The sequence below is a fragment of the Psittacula echo genome, assembly GCF_963264785.1.
Source record: "Psittacula echo genome assembly, chromosome: 10".
NCBI classification, from domain to species: Eukaryota; Metazoa; Chordata; class Aves; order Psittaciformes; family Psittacidae; genus Psittacula; species Psittacula echo.
The window spans coordinates 16,380,978-16,408,762 of record NC_137741.1 but is presented as its reverse complement, the minus strand read 5'-3'; the positions used below and the strand labels follow the sequence as shown (position 1 = coordinate 16,408,762).

Below are 27,785 nucleotides of genomic sequence, written 5' to 3'. Positions count from 1 at the left end.
AATTCCATAAAATAACCTTTTGTAGCTGTCACTGAGACAATCAGGAAGCATTTCTACATGCCAACAGAGCATAAAGGATTAGAACACTGTATGTCAAGTCAGGCCTGATGCTGTATATCTAAGTCCTCTTTTCAGAAGCTATTCTCGGAGCATGGCCTGCTTTAATGCCCCTAAGTTAACATCCAAACAAGACCTACTTTCAATTAAACCATAGGTAAGGGATAAGCTATTACATGTCACAAAAATTGTGATTCAACCAGTCCACCCTCCTCCAAAATCAGCATAAAAACACCCCTGAACATCAAGGAAGCTACAGCTGGACCACTGGTAACTCCCTTGAAGTGAGAAACTCCCATAAAAATCGAGATCTGTAAGACTCAGCCAAGTACGTTCCCCTGGTTTCCAAGAAGTCCTTCAGGCTGTAATAAGTCTTAAGTAAGAGCCTGCTCCTGACTTGAGAGGGAAGAAAACCAAATCATCCCTTAACAAGAAGGACATGTTCCTTCCAAGAAAGAACTAGCTGAGCGGCAGTGATAAGGCCTTTTACAATCAAGCATCTAAGCTTACACGGCAATTACAGAGCGCCAAAGCCTCCAGCCTTAGAGTTTAATTCTGCACATTTTATAGGGGAATCGTCTTTGCTAACAGCAACAAAACGTCTTCTAAGCTCTCCACAAGTACAAACAGTAGGTATGTTTGCGAGGTGCAAGACAAGCTGAACAAATAACCCAATACACATCTCTGCAACTGAGAGCTGACAAGGGGATGGCTCTGGCTGGGGCCAGTCTGCCCCAGAGTTTAAAGTTTGGCTTCTGATGGACAGAACTTTCATTCAGCCAGAGGAATAAGGATTAACGACACAAGCCAAGCTCCTCCTAGCTGTAAGAATCCTTCTGAACGTTTTGAATCTAAACAAGTTTGAATCCCAACAGCTGGTTTCACAAGCTCAGCAGGACTCACACCAGCAAAAGGGAGCTGGGAGGCACGCTGTCCCCTCTCCACTCATCTTCACTTGTGCCAGCACCAACCTGGGGGCTAAGCCCCTCTATAAGCCACCCAAACTTGGTAACACATCAGAAGACTGGGCCAGAGAAACAGCAAACCAGGTCCCTGCCAGCTTACCAAGCAAAATCAGGACCAAACTGACAGGAACAGTGTGTTAGATTGGGCAGCACGGATGAGTTGCATAGGAGAAAAGGGGCAAGCAAAACCCCAATTGAGGGGCAGCAGCAAGCCAGCTGTTTAGTTTGGCCACCCCTACCTAGGTCCTCAATGCTCCTCTCTGCATGAGCCAGGCCAGCAGTCAGCGAGCAGCTCCAAGGCTCCAAGAGAACTCCTGCCACATGGCAGTACCGACCCAGGGCACAGCAGCAACTGGCTGGAGTGAGCAGGATGCCTTCTCCAGCCCAATAGTATCCATCAGGTCCAGCTCTGCCAGCAAAAAGGGGCTCCTCAGGCCTTGCAGCTCTTCAGCAAGGGCTGCTAGCCACGTAGAAGATGCTCACACACCAACTCAGCTGGATCCCAGGTTGCTGCTAAACGTTTCCTTTAAGTATCTGATCTGTAAATGTGATGCTCCCTATGATGATACATAAACATGTATGAAATGCCTACATGTATTGCAAATAAAAACAAGCACTGTCCGTTAACATTGATGCAGGCACCCAAGTCACATGGTAGCTGTAAAAAAGCACCAAACCACATTAAATTCAACCTCAAGGCTAAGCAAGCCAGGGAGAGAAACACAACATCAGTTCTGGCTATAGATCATTGAATGAATACGGGTTAACATTTGATAAAAAGGGGATAATACATGGACCACAGAGGACCAAGAACTTGTCCATGGATCTAGTCCATGGATCTATCTCCTCCCTTGGGAAATAAATTTGGGCAAATGCTATAGAAAGCACAGGTAACGCCATACAGACAGTACAGAGGAATTTGCAGGAGAGCCAGAGTGAATGGCACTCAGATTGAGATACTGGAGATAAACGCATTCCTACCTGGGGTTTGGTTTATTTATTTGGTTTTGTTGATTTTCGTTGTTGTTGTGGTTTGGGTTTGGGTTTCTTTCCCCCTGCTTGTTTCGTAGTTTTTTGGTTCCTTTCATTTTATTCTGAAAGCCGGTTAAGAAGGGGATTGGTGCTTGCCTGTCTCCCAAGAAAGATTTTCTGACTGATAAGTGTTGAGAAGGCTCAGTTGGTGAATGGGCTTTTCCCAACTCACTTCCTGCAGGAGAAAGTGGAAAAGGGGGAAGGGAGGGAAGGATACTATTCCTAGCATCCATACCCATGGGATGGTACATATTTCTAACAATGCTCTGTCTCAAAGCAGGAACTTAAACTAAGATACAAACATAGCCAAGCTCTTTAGACTGTTCAGAAACAAGTCTCAAATAACTCTGAACACTCAGAATTTGGCAAACTCTGGGCAGGCTTTCAAGGGGCACAAACACCACTCCCCTCAAAGCTTCCAGAATCCAACCTGCCCTTCAAAAAACACAGAAGAGTATTTCTCCAACCTCATTTTGTGACCTGCAACTTTCTTAAATAGGCAAGTGAGAAGAGCTACCATGGGGAATACACACTTCTTCCCCATGTGACTGCAAACCTTGCTCAGGGAGGTTGGGTGTTAATTGCATTTACTCAGCACTAGGGACAACAGGGCTGTGGAGCAACTGGAACAACTGAGGGATTATGCACTCAGCAGGTATCCTATCTAAATAACCATCTGAATTGGGGGTTTCCAGCCTATTCCAGCCTCCGCTGCTTGTCCCAGCACAGGACTCCCAAACGCCAAAGCAATCCTGAGCACACAGTGAGCTAAATATATCCCTTGCTGCTCTGCTGCAGCTCCCTATAAAGCACATTGGGCTATCTTGAATGACAAGTATTTTCCAGAAGTGGTTTTGTTTTTTTTCCTCCACTACAAAGACATCACATTATGCTTGCACCAGCAAGCAAAACGAGCAGTTCATTCGTGATTGGGAAAGCTGGCTCTCTGCTTTCTGATCTTTGAGCCAGAGGCTGAAAATGCTTAGGATGTTTCGTCAGAGAAAAATCCCACCATCAAATAGCAGAGAGACAAAAGGAGTCAAGACCTGTCTGCTTGATTAAGGAGAGCCATTGAGAATCTCCAAAGGCAGCATCCTTCCCCTTCCCTGCACAGAAAGGGAAGGACAATAGCAGTTCTCAGGGTTTTGAAAAGGGCCTCCCTCCCCAGGAAGGCAGCAGTGTTTCAGCAGCCCACATTTACCATCCACAGGAGCTCCCACTACCAAGAACCTCCTTCACACCTTCCCCAGGGCTGACACAGGGTTAACCTGCCATGCCCCAGTCGCTTCTGCTCTTACTCTTTGTAAAGGACAACGTGTATGCATGAGGAGGAGGGGGAAATGGAGGACAAGCACACAATTTGGGTTTAAATTAGTACAGAAAGGGCAACTGTTGTTTCTCCCTTGACATTTGCAAACTTCCTTTCAGAGCTAACATGAAAGAAAAGCAGTAACAAGGAAATTTAGGACCCAAAACCATTAACAAAAATGGGAAGGTGCACAAATCCCTTTCTGGTTCAGGAGAGGGGAGAGCCTCATCTGGCCTGAGGGTTTTATGCCAAGTGACTGTTAAAAGCTGGCTTTAACCAAGAGATTTAAGGCTCCTGATTAAGCCTCCTGTTTTACAGACAGTGCATGGCATTCAAAGCTGTCCGTAGTTAAGAGCAGAGGTTCCTCCCCATGAAAGAGATGCAACTGACTCCTGTAATTAATATATTAGCAGTTCTATTAAGCCATCTATACCTAACAATAAAACTTGCAAGAATCATGGGTAGTTTCAACACAACTTCTCCCTAAGGAGTCAGGTGTTCTGGAGTCAGTGGATTGTTGTCATTAAAACACATTTGTTCATAGCCAGGGTGAGAAGCATTCAGCATCCTGGTGCTTGGCAAACACACTCCAAAGAAGCCTGCCAAGATGAAACCCCATGCAAGCGATACCAGCACGATACCAGCACAATACCAGAAGGGAATCTGAGATCACTGTTTCAGACTTCTAATTCTTTCTTAACCTTAGAAGTCACAGCCAGAAAAACACATACACTACAGTGCAGATTATCTCAGCCATCAACACTTTGCTTCTTATTATATCCAAAAGAGTCCCTGCTCCAAGAAAAGGAGGCATTACAGCATGACAGACTCACAAACGCTTGATTGCAAGTCACCATGTATGACTTTTTCATCTACCCTTTTTTCCTTTAGTTTCAAGAATCCTTTAGGGACATAAAGGCACACTTGACAAGCACACCCACTCCAAATGGCATTTCAGCACCCTTTTTTAAACAAAAGCACACCAAAAAGTATCTGTGTAAGACCATTTCATTCAGTAGAACAGTACATCCTCTGCTAGAAGGCTGCTTCCATCCACTTACGGTATTCCAGGGCCTCCCCCAGTGCCATTCTGTTTGTATTTATTTCCCCTTAAAGAGTAGAGAGAAAATGCAGAACAGAACCTGTCCGCACCTGTTATCACCACCTTCCTGAGCTGGACTGCAACTGGGGGCAATGCAAGATTTAGAAACTTCTCTATCTTCAGAACTTAACAGCCTAATTTAACATTGCCACTCCTGGTGGAACTGTTGTCTGAGACACAAAACTGTGGATATACACACCTCCAGGTTACGTACCAGGGGATGCAATTTCAGCATAAGCTACCAAACCCACCTAAAGTAGGTTTACTTCAGCTAAAAGAAGCAAAGCCATAGCATCAGAAGCTTCAGTTCAGCCCCTACATTCCTGCTCACAGTCCCAGGTAGTCCACAGGCTAGTCTCACTGCAACTAGCACCCTCATCTCCTCCTTAAAACTAGAAATGAAAGCCTGAATAAAGAGATATGCCAGTGTAACAATTTCTCAGATACAGGCTTAGCAACACAGAAACCTGTTGATCATATGAATAGCTGAGTCAAGGAGTGAAACACAAAGACAAAGATGGGAACTGGTTTCTCCTTATATCGAGCTGGAGAGATTAGAATTAACGACCACTGACTTCCTGGCCCTCCCTCTGAAAGCTCTAACATAAAGTTCACAGTGGAAATGTTTGTTTTGAAGCAGATGCGAGTGTGGTTTTGTAGCCCAAATGCAGCCAGCCACAGTGCTCAAGACAAAGGTGTGTGTTCTCAGAAGTGCCATCCCCTAGAGAGGTTAAGGTGCAAAACGTTGGCACTGAAACATGACATGATTGCTCCCTAAGCCATGGGAGAATTCAGAGTCAGCTCACAGGAAACAGGGTAGGTGCAGATAAGGACAACTGTTGCCCTCAAAGTACATACAGCAGGTGAAACATCAACCCAGCAGAAAGCGGAACAGGTTCTAATCTACAATCTCAGCCACGTCAGCTTCTCTTGGCTGAAGGCACCAGTAAGCTTAGGCAGGAGTGGTGTGGGAGCATGCGTGCAGCCATGTGCACACAGTACAGCAATGCCCCGGCAGCAGCATACGCGGAGTGCCACAGCAGCATTTTTGCAGGGTTACAGAATTACCCAGGTGAGCCCTTTATTCCTGTTTTTCCATTTTTATTAAGCATAACTTTATTCCTTTTATCCATTTTTATTCAGTCATGCATTCAAAGAACATACAAAAATTGACTCATTCACTCAAGATGTTTAACTAAAGTGAACAATCCAGAAGGGATTACATTTCAGCTAAATGCAGCTTCTTGCAGTTGGTAAGCCCTTTTTTTTTTATAGCAGTGTATGTATGGTATCCGTTCCTGGCAGCAATCACAGAACAGGAAACAAGAGAACTTGAAAGTCTCAGAATGGTGCATTTGTCATTAGATGAGACATTTCCTTCGAGAGGGGAATGTGAAACAGAAGTAACAAACCAAGAACAATCTCCTTTGTGCTGCACGCGGATTACATCATTATTCATACGAATTCCTTGCACATTATTCCTTTTGTGCTCTGCACTGATCAAGCATTTTCCCTTTTCAAAAAAGCCTCCGGACAGTTTAGTAAAGGGTTAAAGCTTCAAAAGGAGAGGAAAAAACCCTTGTGAAAGAATCCGGCAGTGCAACTGAAACTGAAAGAGGCTGTACATATGCGATGGCCAGAACAGCTAAAATATAACCCATCAAACAGCTAAAAAATAACATGAACAGCTAAAAAATAACCCAACAGCTAAAAAATAACCCATGAATCTGGATGAAAAAGTTGAAACCATAGTGAAGAGTCATCTTAATGTGTTTAACGCTTCCACTCAGCTCAAAGAAAACCAGTTGCAAAACACACACTGAAATCAAGAGTGAGTTGTAGTGATTTAAGGATGCTGAAAGCTGTAACGCTATAAAAAAAAGCGCCAGATGTTCCAGGAATACTACGACATTCTCCAATTCCTTTTGAAGTTTAAAAACAAAAGGAAAAAAGCCACACCAAAAATAAACCCTGCTCCTTTTCAAGTCACTCGCGTCTCAAAATAGCCGGCACTATTAAGAATAAAATGAAATCGAATAAAAGCTGAAAGAGGAAGCAAAGGCAGCGGCACCGCGCTCTGTGGCTACGTGCCCAAGTCCAGCCCAGCAGAGCCGGGGCAGGCGTGGGAGAGGCCGTGCGGCGCGCGCAGCCATGGCTCTGCCTCCACGCCAGCCGCTGCCTGTTACCAAGCGAGCGCAGCCAATCGCCGTCCCCAGCCAGCACAAGATGGCCTTTGAACTCCCCACCAGCAACTTCCTGCTGTTTTTAGAGTACACACAGTGCAATGCAGTATGTCTGTCAGCTATGCGGCACAAAGGAACAGCCATTTTGTGACTGAACTGGACCCGCACCAAAATGCCAGCCAGTGCAACTTTCCCCTCTCCTTACACAGGGAATCGGGACTTCCCGAACGCTACTAAATCAAGGGATGGATGCCCTCTGCTCTCTTCTGCACACAGGGAGGGCAATTTATGTTTAACATCTTCATTTCTCCCTTCCCCCCCCACCCCAACCCTCTTTCGTATGTAACTACATCTTCATAAAATGGCTGCCACGTAGAAGGAGGCTGTTGTGCTCTGCAAAGGCTGCAGCACACGCTGCAGAGCGCTCTGCCTCTGTGAGGTGGCCACCCAGCAAAGAAAACGCCATTTCAAACCTCAGACTTCCAGCTCTCTCAACACAAAACAGGCTGGGATCTAATCCAAAACAACCTTCTTTTCCCCCCAAAAAATGGTATTTTAGTGCTAGAGAAGCCAAGAGCCAGATACAGATGCAAAGGGTTGGTTTAGCCCTGCAGCTCCTGTGGCAGAAGCTGTTCACACCACAGGGTATTTACGAGCAACTGCCACAAATGCAGGCCAGGGGAGACTAGAAGAACAATGCATTCACCACATTGTTACCTGCTGTCCCCTATAACATTCACCCTGGACTTGAGGGGAACCTCAGCCTGCCTCTCGCCCCTGCAGTTCACATGAGGGTTGTTGCACCACGGATGTACCCTCTCGCACCACCTGCCTTTCAGAAATGCAGCACAGAAGATGCTAGAAAAAGCACCAGGATTTGGTTCAATTATTTCATGCAAGTCCCAGATACACAGGTGGTGGTTACCAGTAACTGCAGCACACCAACTTCTATCCTAGGTGGAGAAAGTTGCATGGAATCAGTTTCAAGTTTGGGAAGATTTACTGTCAAAACACAATGCACAGGTGTTGCTGTTCAGCTAGGAAGGCACCAAGCACACCCCTCAGCTTACAAACTGTGGAGTTAACACCATTCCCCTCTCCAAGAATAATCATCTGGTTTGGGGCAATTCTCAAGTATTTTGGTTTATTCAGTATATGCCTTTGCATTTCCATAGGCCTGGAAAGGTAAGAATCAATTCCAAACATATTCCCCAGTCAGGACACTGAAGTGGTGCACAGAAATCGTATTTTCTTCTCCTGTAACACCTTTCTCAGGTCCTGCATTTCTGCTTCTCCAGCCCAGGTGAATGGCATCAGACACATCTACCTTCTCCACCACCCAGGCCTCCCACCAGGGAGTAGGTAACAGGACTTCACATATTCCCGTGGATGCTGAGATGGTCTCACAACTGGGGAAAAAGCTGGCCAGCAGCACGTGAACTGCAGACGTGAGCATGTTTCTGGGCTACAGTAAAGCAAAGAAGTGGTTTGACTTCCTAGAAATCATTTCCCCTACAACTTCAAGTCAACCTCAGGAAGTAAAGCCAATTTTATGATATTCAGCTGACTCACAGCTCAGAAATAAGCTCAACAGGGCTGGCTTACAAATATCCTGGGCTCCATTGTTCCCACACTTCAGGTGCATGGATGTTACCCACAGCAACTTTCTTTTCAGATAAAAAATTGTGAAGGGGGAGAAGGGCAACCTCACCCAATAGGGGTTGCATGTAAATCCATTGGTTACAATAAATAACCTTTCAATGAACACACCAAAAGCATGCGAGACACTATGCAAATATAAAACCCCTAAGGACAAAAACCCCAAAGGTCTTCTTTCTGTGCACACACTGCTAGATGTCTCCAATTTCATCTCTCATTTAGCACAATATTTCTAACACCATTAATTCAGATTTCCTGAACAAATTATACTTAATACTGCTCTTGCAGATAATCTTCACTTTAAAAAAGGCATAAAGATTTAAGTAAGCTGAATCCTAAGTCATCATTTTGAAAATTGACTTTTTAAGCAATAATCTGTGTGCAGTATTCACAGTATTACCAAGACAGCCCGGTTGGGAAGCCTGATGTATTTGTAAACTGCATGATTATAAAAGCTGGGTATAGGCGCTGTATGTAAAGCTCCAACAGTCCCTGGGGCTAATTTAGTAGTTAATAATTTCAAATGAAACAAACTTACCCATATCCATTTTAGAATCTAAACTGTGACTGCGCTTTGAATGCATCCAGAACAGCAGCTGAGTTTATGCTGGAAGGCTACAGTAATTTGATAATACATATATTCCCCACAACATTTCAAGTTTGTGTGTTTAAGGAAGGTTAAATACTGGACATGAAGAATACTACTCAAACACCTGCAAACATCACATAGAGCACATGTCATACAACAGACAGTTCAGAATTCTTTTTTATTGAGGTTGGTTAAAAATGACCAAAGACAACACCAGAGAAAAATAAACAGGCCATGAGTCCATTCAAATTCACAAAATGCAAAGCCCAAACGTGTTTTACAAACTAGAAAAATAAATGCAGAGTTTAATTTCCAATCCTCAAAAAAAGCCAACCCTTTAAATACAAAATGAGCAATTCAGTAATTATCCTTCTGCATTCCCAGCAAACACCTCCAGCATTTCAGAGTCCCCCCACATCAAGGTTAAGTTTATAAAAATCCGTAAAGAATCTCAGTCCTCAACAAAAGTAAATAAAAACACTGAGCAAAAAAGACATGAAACAAACAAGCAAAAGCATTTGGAGCCTCTGGCGAACAGTGCCAGTGTGTAGTTTATGATATAAAATGCTACCATCAGCAGGAGAAAGTCTGGGTAAATTGCATAAAAATACTCTAAAATACCTAAAGAGAATCAAAGTTCCACAAGCTCAAATAAAAATTTGAGGTAAGGGGTATCAGACAAACAGGCACTTTCCAGTTTGTATTTTAAAATGAGCTTTTTTTCATTCATGTAACTTTTTCTTGGGTCTATTTACTATAATTTACTACTCCACCAAGCTTCTGTATGGCCCTCAGTTAAAGTTTAGACTTCTGAGATTCTTCAAAGAAAAATTTGCCTTGTATGTAAAATGGTGCAATGCAGCAATGGCTAAACCGACAAGGTCATTTTTCACAGCACAAAAAACCTAAAACCTGAAATTCCAAAGCTGGAAAAACATAATCCAGAGGAAAGGGCTGCCCTGATTGAAGGTATGGTACCTTTTGCCTATGACATGGGCCCTTAAGTCACAACACAACTTTCAGAAATCGCTACCAAAAAAAATTAGGGTGTGGCATGCTAACAATCTCAAGGTCATTCCTTAAAAAGGCAGGAAAATGAGGAAAATGTAGGGATTGAAGCAGTGACAGTAACCCGAGGCTGTCACAGGGAGCAGGGGATTCACAGGTTTTACCCAAAAAAAAAAAAAAAAAGAAAAAAAAAAAAAGAAAGTTGATAGATCATACCTCGATGCATTGCTGTGGACTGAACCCTCCTCTCCTTGGCTTTTGTCCTTATTTCTCATCATCTTTTTATTCTTTAATATTAAGAGGGGGTCAGGGGTGTCTGTCTGCTTTGAAGTCCTGTGCCCAGGTATTTACTGTCAAAAGTTGAAAGAAAGGTAAGGTCCCAGTTCGTTTCACTGGCTTTCATTAGCAGGAACAAAGTCCTGACGCTGCAACGATATTGTTGTAACAATACACAACACTGAGCAACACGGCAAAACGGAGATTTCAAACAAATCATCGGTTTTCCAAGGAAAATCCGAGAATAAACACAGCAGAGGAGCATCCTGCAAACTTTCCCAAAGTAACACTGGATGCAAATAATCTCTGTATCTTATTGCGTCATCCCAATACAGCTCAAATCGGTCAAAAATCAAGGTATTCAAAACGGCAGAAATGTACAAATTATGATTATTAACTGCTCACCTACCTGATCCATGCACCACCGCCAGGACCAAGTCGATATTAGTTTCGGGTAGTGGAAAAACATTAGATCCAAAATATTTAGAGTTATAATGAGAAAATACAAATTTCAAAGAATGAAAAAAAATATATATTCTAATCCCAAAAAATATGCTGCAGATAAAGCAAAAGAAGCGATAATTAGTACAAAAATGTCCGGGGCAAAAAGCTCATTAGGAGAGCGCACAAAAATGGAGGTACGCCATGGCTTCTAAGCTGGAAAAACAACGACCTGGGCTCTCTCCACGGCTTCTTCTTTCCAGCAAGGCACGAAAAGGGAGCCCTCAAAAGCTGCTTTTCTGCCCGAAAAAGGTCCGCTCGGCCCCCGATTAGTGCCTAGGAGAGGCGAGGGGCTGTGAGGGCCCCCTGAGGCTGCCCGAAAGTTAGGGAAAGTTGCGTAAAGTGTTGGGGAAGGCACGGAGCTGAGCGCGCTCTCTCTAAGGCACAGCCGCCATCTAGAGCTCCTTCCCAGCTCTGAGCTCTGCCTTTGATTGACACTCTCTACATTTACCCCACAACTCAGGTGATGTACCATAGACCCACCCCTTCATTTCTACCAAAAAAAGAGATAGCCTCCACCTAAAGGGTGCCTGCTACCCCCCACAGCCCTAGCTTCTTCCAACTACCCCAGCTGAAGGGGGACCTTAACCCCATATGGCTCAGGCACCCTTTTGAAACCAGAAAGAAATGGAATTTGTGCCTTTTGTTTTAAAGATTTGCTAAATATTTCAGTGCCTGGGCTAAAATTACTTCCTCCCTGGACAGGAAGTGGTGCTGTGACAAGCCATTTTGAAAGAATGGAAGTGGAGCTAACAGCCATGCAGCCAGCACCAACCCACCTTGGGGGTCACCCCACCCAAGGGGTAGCTTTTATTCAATTCAGTGGCAATATCCCCAGACAATAGCTCTTCCCTTCGCCACCCAACAACTGCACTTCAAGCTTGGGGCAAGAGTGGCACCCGCTCCCACAAAAGCCCCGCGTAGCTCATCAACCCCTCCAGCTCAACAGCGCCTCCCTAGTGGTTTCCCCCAGCAACAAAAATCCAAAGGCTCCACATTTTTCATCAGGTATGGGAGGGCACAACTGTAAAGCAAGTCTAACACCACTAAACACAGCATCTCCAACCCATTCTTAACCCATTCATGTTCATCCACAGATTTTAACACAACAGATTAATTTAAAAGCCATGTAATAGCCAAGCTGCATTAACTGGACAGCAAGTGCCACCTCAAATACAACATCCTAGTATTGAGAGGATGCATTCCAGAGGAAGTGGGGGAGATCCAAGCATCCCCCAACCTTTTGTATTCTGACTACAGTTGTCTTCCCACAAGCAACAGACCCCTAAAAGCACATGGACAACTTGCATATGTGGAAGCATCACAACAGGACAGTGAAATCAGGCAATGGGAGACCACTGGGGAAGAAGGGCCAGTTTGGGTTTCTATGGGGACATCCATGGCACAACATCCAAACACCCTGAAAACACTGGCTTCTACCAGCAGAACAAAGAGTCCCCTCCAACTTCTCCACACATTTGCCCTGCACATCTTCCAACAGCCTATCAACTTCCCACATCAAGGGGTTTGAGTAGCAACACTCCATTGCCACAGTCCATTTCAAAGAATTTCACTCTACTGACGATTCACAGGAGACCCCTTGCACATAAATGACAAGAACTATAAACCACAATCCAAGACCACTCCCAAGCAATTCTGGGCAACACTAAAGAAATCCGCTCATCTGAATGGGGATCCCTTTAGGTTGGTCCCAGTATCTATCTCCACCATGTAACACATGGCAAAACCAAACTTGAGCAAGTGTGCATCATCAAAATGGTTGGATTAAACAGGTATGATCAATTCATCATGGCAAAAATGGGTATCTACAAAGAAGCCTTAGCAAGCCAAATGGTTAAACACACACAATGGGGGTTCTGTTTGTTTTTGAAAGCAAACACCCAGGAGATCTCAGCATCAGGTCTGCCATGTTGGCCCTCCAGCAGAAAACAAAGACAACCATGAACTTCAGGTGAAACAGACACAGGAAGGTTGCTACAGTTTAACTATTTGACCCACAAAAAACTGGAAAGGAAATGGGTTTTTGAACATTAGAACCATTTAAAAACTCATTTGTAAAGGTTGACATGTCATCTGTAACGTATCACAAAAATAACTCAATTTTTTCTCATCAAATACATGGCGCAGTATCACACATCCAAGTCTATGTTTAATAGCAGTGAGGCAGATGTGCCATTCTCACAGAACAATTTTAAGACCAAATAGGCTGCTTAGGAACTATATTGTCCAGGCAATCTGTTGAAAAGTTTCTATACCCATACACAACCCAAGCAGCGTACCTAAAAAAGTTACACAAAACATTCAGGTACTCCTTTATTGTCATACTTGCTCAGCCTTCAATTGCCATCAATTCCATCTTAAAATAGCTTCAGAAAGTTCAGCAGAAGTATCCTGACAACAGGCCAAGTGCTGAAAAACCCCCTAACATCAAGCACCTGAATGAGCAAACCAGCGAATAAAAATTCATTGAAAGTCATGGTAAAGTGAACAGAATTTGCAAATGAAAACCACATTTTAAATCAAATCAAATACAACATAACATTTTACCTTGCCTTTAGTGCTTAGCAGCTAAAATATTCCACACTTTAATAGCAACCAAAACCATCACCCACTTCAATACCAACACAGTAAGAAAAAAAAATATTTAGCCAGAAAGAACAAACACAAAGCATGAAAGAAACCAAAACCTTTTATTAAATCACTTAAATATATATATATATTACATTTTCTCCAAAGGGGTAGCACCAGATCTCTTACCCAATGAATTTGCCTGTAACGCATACACAACCAGACAGCAACATTTTGCCACCCAGTCCTCAAAGAGATCCATCACTGGATAGGCAGTGAGAGAGTCCCCTTATTAATTCAAGTGCAAAGTCCATTTGCCAGGATGATCACAACCCAGATCTTCTCTGGTTTAATACCACGAGAGTCCACGATTTAACATCCTTTTCTTGGACAGACACATCACAGCACTCATGCATTAGTCCATTTTCTCAACCTCTCAATCAACAGTGGAACTGCCATCTTGGTGTCTCATTCGTAGACTCCTTTTGACACTCTTCGTCTGATTGGATTCTTTATGGAAAATTAAAAGAAAGATGCTGTTGGAATACAGATCATATCTTTAAACTAAGACATTCAACTACTGTACCCTGAAGACAGTTTAAACATATAACTGATGCTTCATTCCATATTACACATTCCAGAACATCTACTTTTATCATGAACAATGTCAAACCATTGGTTCAAGAGTAGAAATATAAACTGTAAGCAAAAATATAAAGAAGTAGGGGAGGAATGGGTAGAAGTTCAAGAACCCTCTCAGGCTCCATAAATTCCATCTGGAATTCCTCCATAGTGTTTTAACACTAGAGAAATCCAACAGTGGGAAATCTCACGTTTGCTCTGGCAACCATCTTTATTGGACCAACCCAGCTGCTGAAGCTGGCACTGCTTAGTGGAAAACCAAGTTTATTATAATAAGCCAAATTTAACGACTGTCCAGGCTCCTTTCTTCAAAGACATAGATCCATCAAACCCAATGTAATAGGCATGAAAACCGTTTTCCCATACACAGATGCTGGCTGAAGACAAGACATGGCACCATCTTAACCCAACTTTCCAGTTCATGAAAGACAAACAGTGCAACAGCAAACACACACTTACAAAAAATGGAATGACTGATTTAGTTACTGGTGGGAAAAGACATGCGCGAAGTCAGATGAAAATGGTTACAAGTTATACTAGTTGCCTTTAGCAAGGCCACCATACTACTCCTGATCCATATTCCAAGTTTACTCTTTACAGAACAGCAGCCAAGCCCCCAGGTGAGTGACAAATCAAACCAATCAAATGGCTTCCACATGGATAAATAAAACCCCATGTTAGCATCTTTAAACATTCTTCCAAGAAAAATAAACTCATATATAAAAAAACCCCAACAACTACTAGTCCTCCTAACATGCAAAAATCAAGTACAGGAAGTTACTAAGTGTTAAGATAATCTTCAAAGCAATGCTAACTGTAGAAAAGACAAAAAACGTTTTAAAATGTCTTTGTGACTACACTTAAATGTCAATTTATTCTTTGGAATGCGTATAGCTGTAACCTCATTCCATCTAAAAGCCAACTGCACCACTAGGTCCTTCCCTTAACGATCCTGAGCAGCTTCTTATAAGTGATGCAGAAATTACCCACAGCACAGCAAAAAACCGTGGAGCCATCTAGTGGAGTCTGCCTCCTCATTCCAGCTTCCCCATTCTCATTTCGAAATAACCAGTTACAGCAAAGCAAAGAGCAATGGGACCAGTGTGAAGCCTCAAGCTGACCTTCACAACTGTGCCTATGTCCTGTTTTATACTCCTCTACAGACTTCCTTGTTTTAAATACAATGGAAAAGAAGTACAGCACACAGAAGTGCAGTACAAGATCTGGTAATTCACTCTGCATTACGAAATGTGCGTAGTTGTAACAGTATTCATCAACCACAGGATCTTCACATTTTCAGAACCAGAAATTGAGCATTCACAAGTTTGCAGAAATCTTTTGTTTTGAGCATTGCAATCATCCTCAGTTACAACAGCAATTAAAAATGTTGAAACATGATTTCTTCCCCACACTAAACTGAATAAACAGGTCTTGTGATTGTTTTGGTTTGTTGGGTTTAGTTCAAATTCATTTAGGCATCTGAAGATAAATTAATATCTTTAAATAATTTTTAATGCTAATGCCTTGAGCGAGGTACCAAAACATGAAGAATAAACCACCACAAAGTCATCTGCTATTGTCAGAAACATTCAGAAGTACTAACATGAGCATGGTGGAAACCCCATAAGTAAGTCAGTCAAAATTATTTTTATAGTTACCCTAGGTAGCTTAACATGAGGAAATTTAATTACTGGCATCAGCTTTCCCACCTCTCAAAAATGTTATTTAGTTACATGTTAGTCACCTTGAAAGGCCTTTTTCTGTTGGGTTAACCTTCTGCCTTACACACTAATGAGATCTGCCAAAAGCAATTTAAGGGCAAGTTTCCCTACTAGGTTCACCTACCAAAAACCCTGCAAATAACCCCACCACATTCAGTTTAAACTCTTCTCTTGACCTTACAGAATATATCATCAGTTCTGTTTGCTGCTAATTAGGAAGATGTTACAACAGTCCTTGTTCTGAAAATTATTTATACATCAAGAAGATGCCATCGTAATGGCCAAAATATTAATAGCAATCTGTATGCTTTTTCATGTGGAATCTACATTTACTTCAAAGTATGTCACAGCACTTGTTTGTTGATGAATTAGAGCACATTTTACTAAGAAGTTTCAATAATGTTGCAAAATATTCTCCTCCACTAAGACAGGTAGTGATCCTATACTTCAAGTAGCCATTGAAGAACCTAATCTTTTCTTAGATGAATTATTTCATTACTTCCATAACATCATTCCATAACATCCCATTTTTCAAGCTTCCATTATTTACTATTTACAGTATTTGTTTCCAAACACAGTATTCTGGTGGTGATAAATAAAAGACCTGAGTAGTCATGTAATGCTTTCAAAGTTTCCTTCAAATCACTGGTAGTACATTGACAGTCTGGGTCGACAGAAACCACTCACAGCCATGACTAAAGGTTTAAGGCAACAGTTAAAGCATTTGAGTTTCCAAAGTCTGTCTCTTCAATTTTTGGTAATTAATTCTTCTCTACCTACTAAGAGACCACAGCAGTACATGACATCACTGAAAACATGGCTTCAGCATTTCATATCTATTAAAACCTTGCACATCTTAAGTGTGAGACTGAAGGCCAATGATGACATGCAACCTAAGCACAAGTGTGTAAGACACCAGTAACACATTTACAAAGTGAAGTGTCTCACACCAAGGCTTCAACTTCAAAACCAAAGTGACATATTGCTAGTAAAGGGAACTCCCCTCACTCCAACAGAGGGAGCTGAATGGACAGAATGAGGTTCTGAGCAAACCAAACCTTAAGTTCTACACTTTAAAGTTCATCAAAGCAAGACTCTGTCAAAGACACACCTCTGGTAACTTTTACACTAGAGGAAAAAGCAGGCGTGCCTTTTATTGACATCTAAAGTCCATAATGGTGTTCTGTCTAATCTTTAAATCCAAGTAGGACTCTGTACAGTTATGAGTCTGCTTTTACCACTAACAGATCTTCAGTCAACACAGCAGTCATAGCACAACTCATGTAGGATCACGTATTTTTAGCTAAGAAAGGCTCTTTGCCAGGTTTCTCAGATTTAGAGATTAATTTTAGGTAAAATGGGACTTGATTCACTGATGCACGTTTTTGTGGGTATTATTTTTTTAAATAATAAATTTTATTGCATGAAACAAAGTATGCCAACTTCAATAAAGCTTCTGGTGGTGTCAAGTGTTTCCCCTCTTCTAGTTAAAAAAATAAAGGTAAAAAATAAATGGGTGCTTCAACTGAACAGTATCTGTGTTAAGCAGCAAGGGGAATACTGGATCTTTGCAGATACATACATTTACATGTTTTGACAAATGCATCTTGAAACAACTGCTTCTGACCACAACTGTTTATGTCAATTAAGAGTTCCACACCCTCCTTTAGGTAAGGATTATAAAACCAAAAAGCATGGAAGAATTACTCAGGGTACAACTGAAAAGCCAAATTCCTGCTCAGGAAATCAGATATGACAATAGCTAATTTACAATCCAAGGAAAGAAAACAGAAAAAATGCATACGGAAAGAAGAACGATGTAGGAAACAGAGGAAAATTAATACAAAAATGGAACACGAGTCACATGTTCAGAGATTAGAGCAGGTGTCTGGGGGAGAAAGGCATCAGTGGACAGCACACGAAGACTTCTGAAGAATAGTTAAAGGAGAAACATTTGCTTCTAACACAGCAAGAAGCATGCTGTTCTACACATACCTGCAGTGTGAAAAATAGCTTAGGACTTCTGAAGAACCAAGTAAAAAAACTTACACAGCAGTAGAAGAGATGAAACACTAATCAAAGAGCATGAAAACTGAGCAGAGGTACACACAATAAGAACTGAATTCCTCAAAGTTCATAAATCCTACCTCAGGACTGAAAACTGAGCGATAAAACCGCTTCAGAATGAAGTGTACCTAAGAGCAGCACACGGCCACAATAACACAGCCTATCGAAGTTTGCAGCTTATCCCCACATGCTCCTTCTCCTTTCAAAGACCTCTCCATTAGCCTGCACACCACGTGAGCAATCAGAAGCATGGGACTTTGGAGTACAACCAGGGAGAAGCTGCTTTTCTTGCGTGGAGGCAGCATAGATGGCAGTTTGTACAAGGCAAGCATGGCTGCTGGAGGTCTCTGCTAATATACACAGCCACTGCACAGTTAAATCACTGTCATCTATCCATTGAAATGGTATTTGCATCTTGGAACGACATTTTCTCAAGCTGTCTGCAGTCTAAGGCAGGCATTACTCAATCAGGTAGCATGTCAAACTGAAAGAACGGTCTCCAAGAAACTGTCTCTCTTAAAGAAAAGCACATACTCTGAAGCCTAGGTCTAGAGGAACAGAGCTTCCCACTAGGAAAGTTAATTCATGTACACAAAATGCAATGAATGCCCTAATTAAAAATGTACACTCAAGGAGTCTGAATTTTAAGCAGACAGGAAGACAAAAGAACTTGGGTCTTTCCACAGGCAACTCCCAACAATGTCAGAGAATGTGCCAGAGACAGCAAGGTCAAGACCAAACTCCCTTTAGTTAAGGAAACTGAAGAAAATCCTTTCCCCATATCCAGCCAGTACAGAACTGAATGATATTTTTCTACTCAAGCCTGCCAATTTTGCGTTTTGATTATGAGGAATGATTCCTAAATTAAGTGTATCAGCTAGCAGCTTAATACAGGAAAATGTAGCAGCATTACATACCATTTTCTGCAAAGCTGAAGCTTTATGAAGAACAGAAATAGAACAATCACAGAAGACAGTTACTATCTGCTCAGACTCTCACTGATCGTGACAGAAGCATAAAAGGACAATACAAGAAGCTTGTAAGACAAGTTCTTCCTGCTATCATACCTTCCACATCATTTGTTATCCAAATCGTGTGCAGTACTGCTCTGTAGAGACAGACACTTGTGCAACCAAACCCTTCTGAACAAGCAAATCTGTGATTTAACAGTTCTAAACAAAATATGGAGTCAAATCACAGAAGCAGAAGACCAAAGAACTACAACTGGGTATGAAAGATGTTCTCCAGAGAGACAGATTGAGTACTATCCAAGTATAGCTTCATTTCCTAGGAGCCTAGCAAGAAATCATCCTAGGGTCCTTCTGACTGAGCCTTCTAGAAACACACATGCACACGCAGACACACTTGAAGGAACTTCAGGATGGATTCAGCCAAAACCTTCAGCAAGTTAAACATTATAACCATGTGTGTTTGTTGGGGTCTTTTTAAAGCTAAAAAGTAAATGTTATTAGGAGTAACAACTTACCAGTGCTTCAACCAAGGGGAGTTATTTTGCTTAGAGTAAATCAATTCCTCAACACATCTGTAGGGAAAATGGTATGTTAAACACTAGAATTAAAAGAAAATTAAAAATAAATAATAAAAATAATTAAAAAAAAAAAAAAATTAAAAGAAAAAAGCCCACACCTTAAGGGTCTAGCAGACCTGAGCACTAGCCTAGCAGTATTACAAACGACCTATCCTCAAAAAGAAAACCAAACACCAAAACATTCTCAGCATATGGTACAAGAGACAATTTTATTAAAAAATTGAAATCTCACTAGCAACCTGGTATCAAAGAACCTATGCAAACCACCCAAGCAATTCAGGCCCAGTCCTGGATACAGATCCCTTGAGAGACAAAGCAACAACAACAAAATTGCTTGATTTTTTTGAAAACTGTCAGTGAGACTTCAAGTGAAGTATTCCTAAACCAACTGATCTGCCCTTCACATGAAGAGAATTAAAATACCCATTGAACTGAGAGGTGGTACCAGGAGGACGCAGTGGAATCGCTTTAACGCAGTAATATGGAACAAGTCATCTACTCTATCTCAAAATTACCTGCCTATGGGCAAGGCCCAAATTTGAAAACTCAACTTTGAAAATGCTTATTGGCAATTCACATCAATAAGCATGTAATCAAAATCATGTTTAGAAGAGATAGTAAGATTAAAATAAGACCTAAAACTCTAAATCAACTCATGAACACGCTCTTTTTACTTTGAATTTCAACTTACGAAGCCATGCACGATCATGAGCTATGCAAGTTATTCACAAGCAAAGAGCTTCTCTTGTGATCTCCCAGAATCTATTTGAATGGGAATATAGCCTCAAATTTGTAAAAATTAATGAACCTGTTCAGTGATAGCATCCTCTGCATAATTTTCTACCGTATTCTGAGTTCTCCTCTTCAAATTGGTAGCTACTCAGATGTGTGGAAAGAAAGCTGCGATGACAGAGCTGCAATGTCTCTGTTGATGTAAGCTACTTGAAAGTATTAATACGGAAAAAATCTCTTTAGAAAGGGGAAATTACAAAAAAATGCAGTAGTGAACTGGCACAAATGTGTAGAGCATCCAGACCAACATGAAATTTCAAGGTTTAAACCATGCACGTCCATGTGACCAAACAGCTGCTATTAAATGGAAGCACAAAACTGAAGTAGTTCTAAAATGGTGGACAGGCACTTTGTAGAAGGAACACAACATGGCTGCTGGACTTTCATCATCCAAGAGGCATTTATCAGTCATGCAAAGCCTAAGAAATGAACTAGATGAGATTTACTTATACTCTGTATATCTCCTTCTGTCCTATGCATACCATTTCTCTCCTAACAGCCACTTCAAAACTACAATTTGAAGACTAGGTAATGGCATAAAGATTTTCAACTTACAGCTCTTGGCTCTTTTTAATCACAGCACAGCTAAACATACATCATCTGCATTCAAGTTCCTTCCTGTTTTCTTTAATTCTACATTTTGCATCCAGTTACGGTAATCTCATGAAGTATTTAAGGAAGATCTCTAATATGGCTTTATATGACCCCAAAGAAACAGCTTCTTCTACTGAAAATTTTACTAAGACTCAACCAGAGCCCATTCTTCTGACCTCAGCAAAATTTTGCAAAAGGAATCTAGTATTTGTCAGACTGGTATATACCACTCAGTAGTCTCGTAAAAACAGCACCAAGATGTAACTAAAACATTATATTTCATTTATATGATCACAAGTGATCGTTTTCACACCACTATGAAGTTTATCACTGTATTCTGAGGTTTTGAATTTTAACATCCAAAACATACTAACTATAGAATGCACCACAAAAGCTAAAGATCTGTGCCAAGCGCCACGAACTACAGCTAGTAAATACAAGTTTCAGCTGAACAAAATTAGCCTATCAGATTAACACCTGTAATTCCTATTCAACATTCAATTTATTTAATGAGTGTCACACAAAATCTTTTCATCAGACTACTCACAGTAATTGTTATATCCCATGTGATTAAAAAATAAATCTATCCCCTATTTAAACAGATTTACCTTTTTCCCCAGTAGCTTTGTAGTTGTGGCTTATCTTTATTTTAGAACTACAGACTGAGATGTGTTCAGTCCAGTACAGCCTATGTCACACAACACAAGCCTTGCATCATAGGTCATGACTCCTTTACCAAAAGATTGGCAACTTCTCATTTCAAGAACCAGGAAAGTATAGCTCCTGTTACAGCATAAGGTTAGGTCAGCTCTAAAGCCATGTACTCAACATCAGATTCCTTCTTGGAGTAAGTTAAGAAGGTATTTTGGAAAAGATGACCTATCACCACACCAATGTTTTTCCAGATAAGCCGTCAAGTGCTACATATTAGTTCTATGAGACTACTTAATATGGTTTGTATCACCACAGAGGAACAGCTTCCTCTACCAGAAGTTAACACTCCACCAGAGCACTTTCTTCTGTCTTGTCAATCCTCATCAGTAAGGGGTAGGGTGGTCATGACCTTAAAACTTCCCCCAAGCTCCCAGTAGTGGTGCATCTGGCTGCTGAGGTCTACCTAACCTAAAAATCAAGCTGCCATTTACTAGATGAAAACACGCGGTTCTGACTAGAAAAGGAAGCTCCAAAGAGCTCACAGAAGTAACAAGGGACATTTAAAACTGTTTTTATTGTATCTATTTAGCCCAACATCATGAGGACGAGATAGGAAATATGTAATACCATTAAGATCAAAGTGCTCAATGTCACTCAGGTCAGTCAAGATTACTCTGCTCTTAAGCACTGTATTTTCTTATCATTATTTTTTTAAGAGCAGGTCAACTAGAAGTTACAGCTTTAAACATTTAAAGAGTTAACATTAGGAATATAAGTCTCAAGTCTGACAAATTCAATTCCGTTATTACTACCAGACTTTTACATGAATCAGGCTGGTCTTGCCTTTATCGTAACAAGACTGTGCAATATCTGGTGATTTTGACTCTCCAAATTGAAAATTCACTTGGGATTTCAAGTACATTCTGCTGTTCTTCTCAAGGTACCAAATAATTTCTAACACAAACTTCTAATTCTCAAAAATTCCCATCACACAGCTACAACAATGAAGTTCTCGAACATACCTAACAGCCTCGTTCGATAGCTGCGTGTTGTTGCAGGACATCCGAGGTGTATGATACGTATCTATTATCTAGAAATATTACCTGAATTTTGCCTTGCGTATCAGCAGTGACTTACTGCAGATGAAGGTTTATTACAACCTAGAGACATTTTTAAGAAGCTTATGCAATATTGGTATATGACTCCTTTTATATGACCAGGCTGAAGCCTTCATCCAAGCCAAAAAGAACAGCTGCACTCAAGCAGGGCTTCGCAAGATCTGTATTAAGTTATTGTGATAAATTATGTATTTTTTTAATGCAAATTATCAAGAGCATTTCTGAGAATCCTGATACACGTCTTCATGAAGATGCCTTACGCTTTGAGCTCCTGCATACGTACTGAAGTACATTAGCATGGTAAGCTGCGAAAAGGAACCAGTTAAGACAGGCAAATAAGATTCCCTACTTTTAATTACAGCAATGTAAGCATGACTCAAAAGTAACATGTTGCTGTCTCTAAATGTAGAACCTTAAAGTGTACCAAAAAAAGTATAAATCAAACCTCAGAAAGCAGATTTGCTTATCCTGCAAGAAGGACAGCAGATACTTCGTAACAACTGGGTGCAGATTTAGGCATTTAGAGTAAAATTTACCCTGAACAGAGAATTTCTGAGTTTACTGTATAAAAACATTTTATTGGAAAAGAAAAGCTTCAGAGTGTCATTTGCTAATGAACCAGTACTTAGAACTGAAGGAAAAGCACTTCTAAAGTCTGATTGGACTCAATGTCCTTAGTGGAGATGGCAATCCTCATAAGCAGAGCTCTATTTTACATGTTGACGTGGTCATTTCAGATTCATAAAAATAAGTCTTACTTATGACCGACTATAAAAATCTTAGATGATGTGTAAGGAGACATTACGATTACTGTATTTAGTGCCTACAAATGTTTTTCAAATGCATTAAAACTTGAAAGAAAATTCAACACGGTAAAACATTGTAGCTTCAATGGTCAATGTTTATTTTGCTAAAAACATTATTTCCAGGATAATTATTAAGAAAAAAAAGCATTAAAAAAACCCAGAAAACAAACCAAAAATCACACACTGAAAAACAAACCAATACAACACAGTGTAACATACCTGGTAAGCACAGTACAGAATTTTGCTCAAGGACTTTTACCCAGCATATGAATCTTTGGAAGCAAGAACAATATCCAGCCAATAGCCTTTAAAGAGAAAACAAAACCAGGTTTGTCTGAAAACAAAAATAAGTACAGATTTTACCTACAGTTCTAATGTTCTCTGTTTTTTCAAATCAGTAAGTTTAATAAGAATTTTACCTGCATTACAAAAATGTAATAACCTATCCTTGCTAAGCGTTAGCAAAAACAAGTAACAAGGCTCCCTAAATGTCCTTCAGCACAAATACCTTAAGTCTTGGGTTATTACTGTCAGATACATATCCTAGAATATCCCTAAGTGTTAATGCTACGAACTCATTAAGCACAAAACCCAAACAACTGTTAAAGTTCAATGCAGGTTTTCACAGGTGCAACGGGACACATGGCACTTCTGGGTTTGTATGAAAATACTGCCACTTTGCACCAAATTCCATGCATATCTCTGCATATTCCTTTCCAACCCTAACTATTTATGATTCTATATGTTTATTAAAAAAAAGCCTTAAACTAAAATATAAACTTAAGTAGTACCAAACCCACCATAGTTTTTGGACAGTCTGGTGGACAAAAAAAAGCCTTTTAAAAAGTCCAGATAGTTTATAAAACGTGTTCCTAACAATTTTAAAGTAAGATTTTTAATTCCTGTCTGCACAGAAGCAAAAAGGCAAATCCCAAGATTAAAAAAAATCCCAAGGAAATGAACATACTACCACAAGTTATAAACACTCTTACCTAAGAAAAGAAGGTACAAACGATTCTTCTGGAAGCTGGTCAGGACATAAGAAATTCATGGAATTCTACCTAAAAAAAAAAAAAAAGAAAGTATAGAAATTGTCAGCATTTTGCTTTAGAAAAGCAGAACAAGTCAGATGGTTAAAATTTGTTGATCTTCACGCAATTATTAAGTTAGGAAAAACTTATGATAGCAGTAACTGTATCTTTAGAACTCTAAAAATAAAAGTACGGGTGGCTGTCATACTTGGCTGTAGAAAAACACTGAAGAGTGACTGACATACAACATGCATGATCTGTGTTTTTGCATGGATAACTGCAATCTGCTCTTCTGTCTCCCATTAATTTTGAAGGACTTAAGAGCAAATGTCTGGACAATTTAAGCTTTCTTTAAGAGTAATTTACCACGCAATACCTCTCACTCCTTGTACTTTCTATTCATACTAAAGTCTTTAGAAGTAGGCTATGCAAAATTAAATAAAACCTCTAGTGATAGCAAAGTAATTGTAAAATGGCTTCTGTCATCAGCTTCTGTGAATTTTAAGGCAGAAGTTACTTGATCTCCCCCTCAAAAAAGACATCTCTTTTGCCCTTCAGAATCCAAATCTGAAGCCTGCAGCTGCTTTCACCTTTCATCAAATCCCCAACTATACTCTTTAATACAAAGAACACCAGCTTTACACTACCTCTAGCCAACTTTTCTTGCCTTTTGTGAAAAGGCTTAACGTTTTATTTTGCAGCACTATTTCATACTCTAGAAGTCTGAATCATTCTGTAAATACGTAGGTAATTTAAAAACCATTTCAGCCTCATTTAAATTCCTACACTTTTAAAAAAGCAGAACCATTAAAAAATACATTAAGAAAAGCACTTCATTTTCAGAGACACTTAGCTGTAATTTTATTTTCACTGGCTGAAACAAGTCAAAGCTGTTTAAAACATTATCCCCTAATATATGTATGTTTTCTTAAATACAGCAGACACCCACCTAAAGCTAGAACTTTCTTTTCAGCGAAGTGTGCATGTCAGAACCTGTTCTACACTGCAGAACTGTTGCTGCGATTATAAAACCACCATAATCCAAATCCAAAATACAGAGAGCGAACACTCGGCATAAAGGTGATAGAAGTCCAACTGCTGATGAAACTTGCCTTTGTATTTCCAAACCAACCACAAAAAGCCAACTTTCATAGTTGTAATGACGGATTTGTATTTGCAGAGTAAGTCCCAAAAAATGTAGATTTACCTCCAACTGCAGCATTTAAAACCTGCACGGAGTTTTATAATCCCGCACAAGCGCACACACCAGATAAATCCAACAAATACGGCTATACACAACCTCCAATTCCAACTGAAGTTCTTGTTTACCTCTTGCTCTAACTACCGTGAGTTTTTGAACATTTAGAATTAGAATTTTACCCTTAAATCGGCAATTGCCGAATGCGAGCCAACACAAAGCAAATACCGGGCATTCCATTTAAACTTGCATTTTTACGAAGTCGTGCGATAGGTGTTGTACAACTTCTAAATTATTAACCATCGAAACGACGATAAAAATGCTACAGAAACAGAAAACACCGCGAGACCCCTCAAAAATACCTAAACTGAACACTAAAAACTGACACCAAATAAACGCCTTTTAAAAGCTTCTAATGTCACACACAAACTCGTTCGCTTCTCACGTTAATTCGTATTTAAGAAACTACCTTTTCTTCTCGTAGCGTTGTCTAAATCACAACTGTAGTATTTTGCCAACTTTAAACTGCAGACTCGGCATCACCGAGCTTTGTTTTTTAAAACCTTTCAAGTTTTTGCATCGCCGTCTTAATTGCAAAATCATGCTGCACGTAATTCTTCAGAGTTTTCTTTAAAGTTCGGCACCTAAGCTACTGTTTTTCAAGCGAAGTAAATTTCTATCTATTGTTTCAAGTAAAGTATTAAGCTGTCTCATCCGCAGCCTGTTTTTTTTCTTCTTACCGGTTTACAAAGAGTTAAAAGCCAACACCCCACAAAAAAACACCAAGTTTTATTTTTAAGGAAAAAAGGACATGGCGTCTTTGTTCTCACAAACTACGAAAACATATTCCCATCTGAACAGCAATGGGCAACAAATGCTCTTTAAACAGATAGGGGCTTGGGGCTAAACATTTAACTGATGATGTAGTACAGTCTTCATCTCTCCCCCCCTCCCCTTTACTGCTGCAATGGAGTTACAAGCTGGTTTGCAGATGCCCCCTTCCACGCTGTACTGGAGACGAACAGGTCTGCAGCCCCCCCTCTCCCCACTACTGCACTGGGGAGGCCGCCTGTAGCTGCCCCCGTCTCCGTGCTGCAATGGGGGAGCACGGCATGTGCGGAGCCCCCTCGGTGCTGCATGAACAAGGGGGAGGGGGAGCACTCTGCAGCTCGGGAGCCGAGTGTCAGCGGCGCGGCCGCCGAGCCGGGCTCCCTCTGCGGCACCCCTTTTCTCCTGCCGTTCCCTCCCCAAACTGTGCGGCTCCCCCCGCACCCGAACGGGGTCACGGAGACCAGTGGGGGTCCCCAAGGCTCCCCTCATGAGCAGCGGGGGGGGGGGCAGGGAGAGGCAGGCGCCCCCTCCCCCTCCCGGCTCCAAGGACATTTTGTTTTTCCTCCCAAGGACAAAGGACAATGAGAAGCGAGAAGACTCCGGCACTTACCCGGCAAAGAGCAGCCCGTCGGCAGGCAACGCGGGCCCGGAGAACGGGGCGCTGCTCCCCTCCTCACCCTGCCAGCGGCGAAGGACGGCCCCGCGCCCGCGCGGCAAGGGAGAGGCGCGGGCAGAGCCCCGGAGCCCGGCGCCATTGCTCTCCGCCCGTCGGCAGCCTCACAAGGCAGCCCTGCTCGCCGCCCTCCGTCGCCCCGGAGCCCTTAAAGTGCCGGGCCGGACTTAGACCCCAAGACCGGCACCTGGGACGCTCGGCGGGTCTCCCCGCTCCGAGCGGCGGGGAAGGCGCCCGGGAGCGCGGCTGCAGCTGCGGCTGCTTCCCCGGCCATCTTGTGCCGTGTGTGTGAGCGAGTCTCTCCCGTCTCCTCTCAACTCCTTCCTCCCCTCCCCCCCGCACAACATGGCCGCCCGCTCACTACTCACTGCGGCGAGGAAGGGGCGGGCCCGCGCGCCCCTGCCCCCTACCCATGGCGCGCAGCCTCCCTCCCCCTCCCCTTCTCCTCCCCCCGCACCGCACAGCCCGGCCCTCTGCTGCGCGCGAGCCGCGCGCCGCTCTCCATTGGCAGAGCCGCGCCCTCCCCGCCAGGCCCGAGCGCGCGCACCGCTCCCATTGGCCGCGCCGCGCCCTCCTTCCACCTTCCCCCCCACCCCCCCCGCGCGCGCGCACCGCGGCCCCGGCCTCCCATTGGCTGCGCTCCCCGCCTCAGCGCCCGCCGCCGAGTGCTGCCGAGCGGCGCCGGCCGCTCCCCATTGGCTCCTGCCCGCCCGCCCCGGGCTCGCGCCCCGTCCGCACAAGCTTCCCCTGAGGGGAAGGAGCGAGCGGGCGCGTCGCTCGGAGACACCCTTCGGCCCCAGCACCACCTGGCCGGGGCGGCCCCGGCTCCACCCCGCCTC

General features: G+C 42.1%; 1 protein-coding gene and 1 long non-coding RNA gene across 5 annotated transcripts in view; both read right to left on the bottom strand.

Moving 5' to 3' along the window:
* Positions 1–12,267, bottom strand: part of CHD2 (chromodomain helicase DNA binding protein 2) — a 53,484-nt gene extending 41,217 nt beyond the window's left edge. For 3 of the 4 annotated variants that reach the window (XM_080626139.1, XM_080626140.1, XM_080626142.1), the window contains exons 1-2: positions 10,590–12,266; positions 10,121–10,254 (exon numbers count right to left, since the gene is read on the bottom strand). In XM_080626139.1, coding sequence (XP_080482265.1) covers positions 10,121–10,182 — 62 coding nt within the window. In that variant the 5' untranslated portion in view covers positions 10,183–10,254; positions 10,590–12,266. Of the gene's footprint in view, positions 1–10,120; positions 10,255–10,589 lie in introns of all 4 variants that reach the window. The other variant, XM_080626141.1, reaches the window with a different exon arrangement.
* Positions 12,268–13,373: 1,106 nt separating this feature from the next.
* LOC308225518 lies at positions 13,374–27,303 on the bottom strand. Its single transcript, XR_013957753.1, has 5 exons — positions 26,884–27,303; positions 24,206–24,274; positions 23,433–23,518; positions 19,187–19,243; positions 13,374–13,780 (listed from the first exon to the last, which is right to left on the bottom strand). It is a non-coding gene; the product is annotated as an uncharacterized lncRNA (long non-coding RNA).
* Between the last annotated feature and the right edge of the window lie 482 nt (positions 27,304–27,785).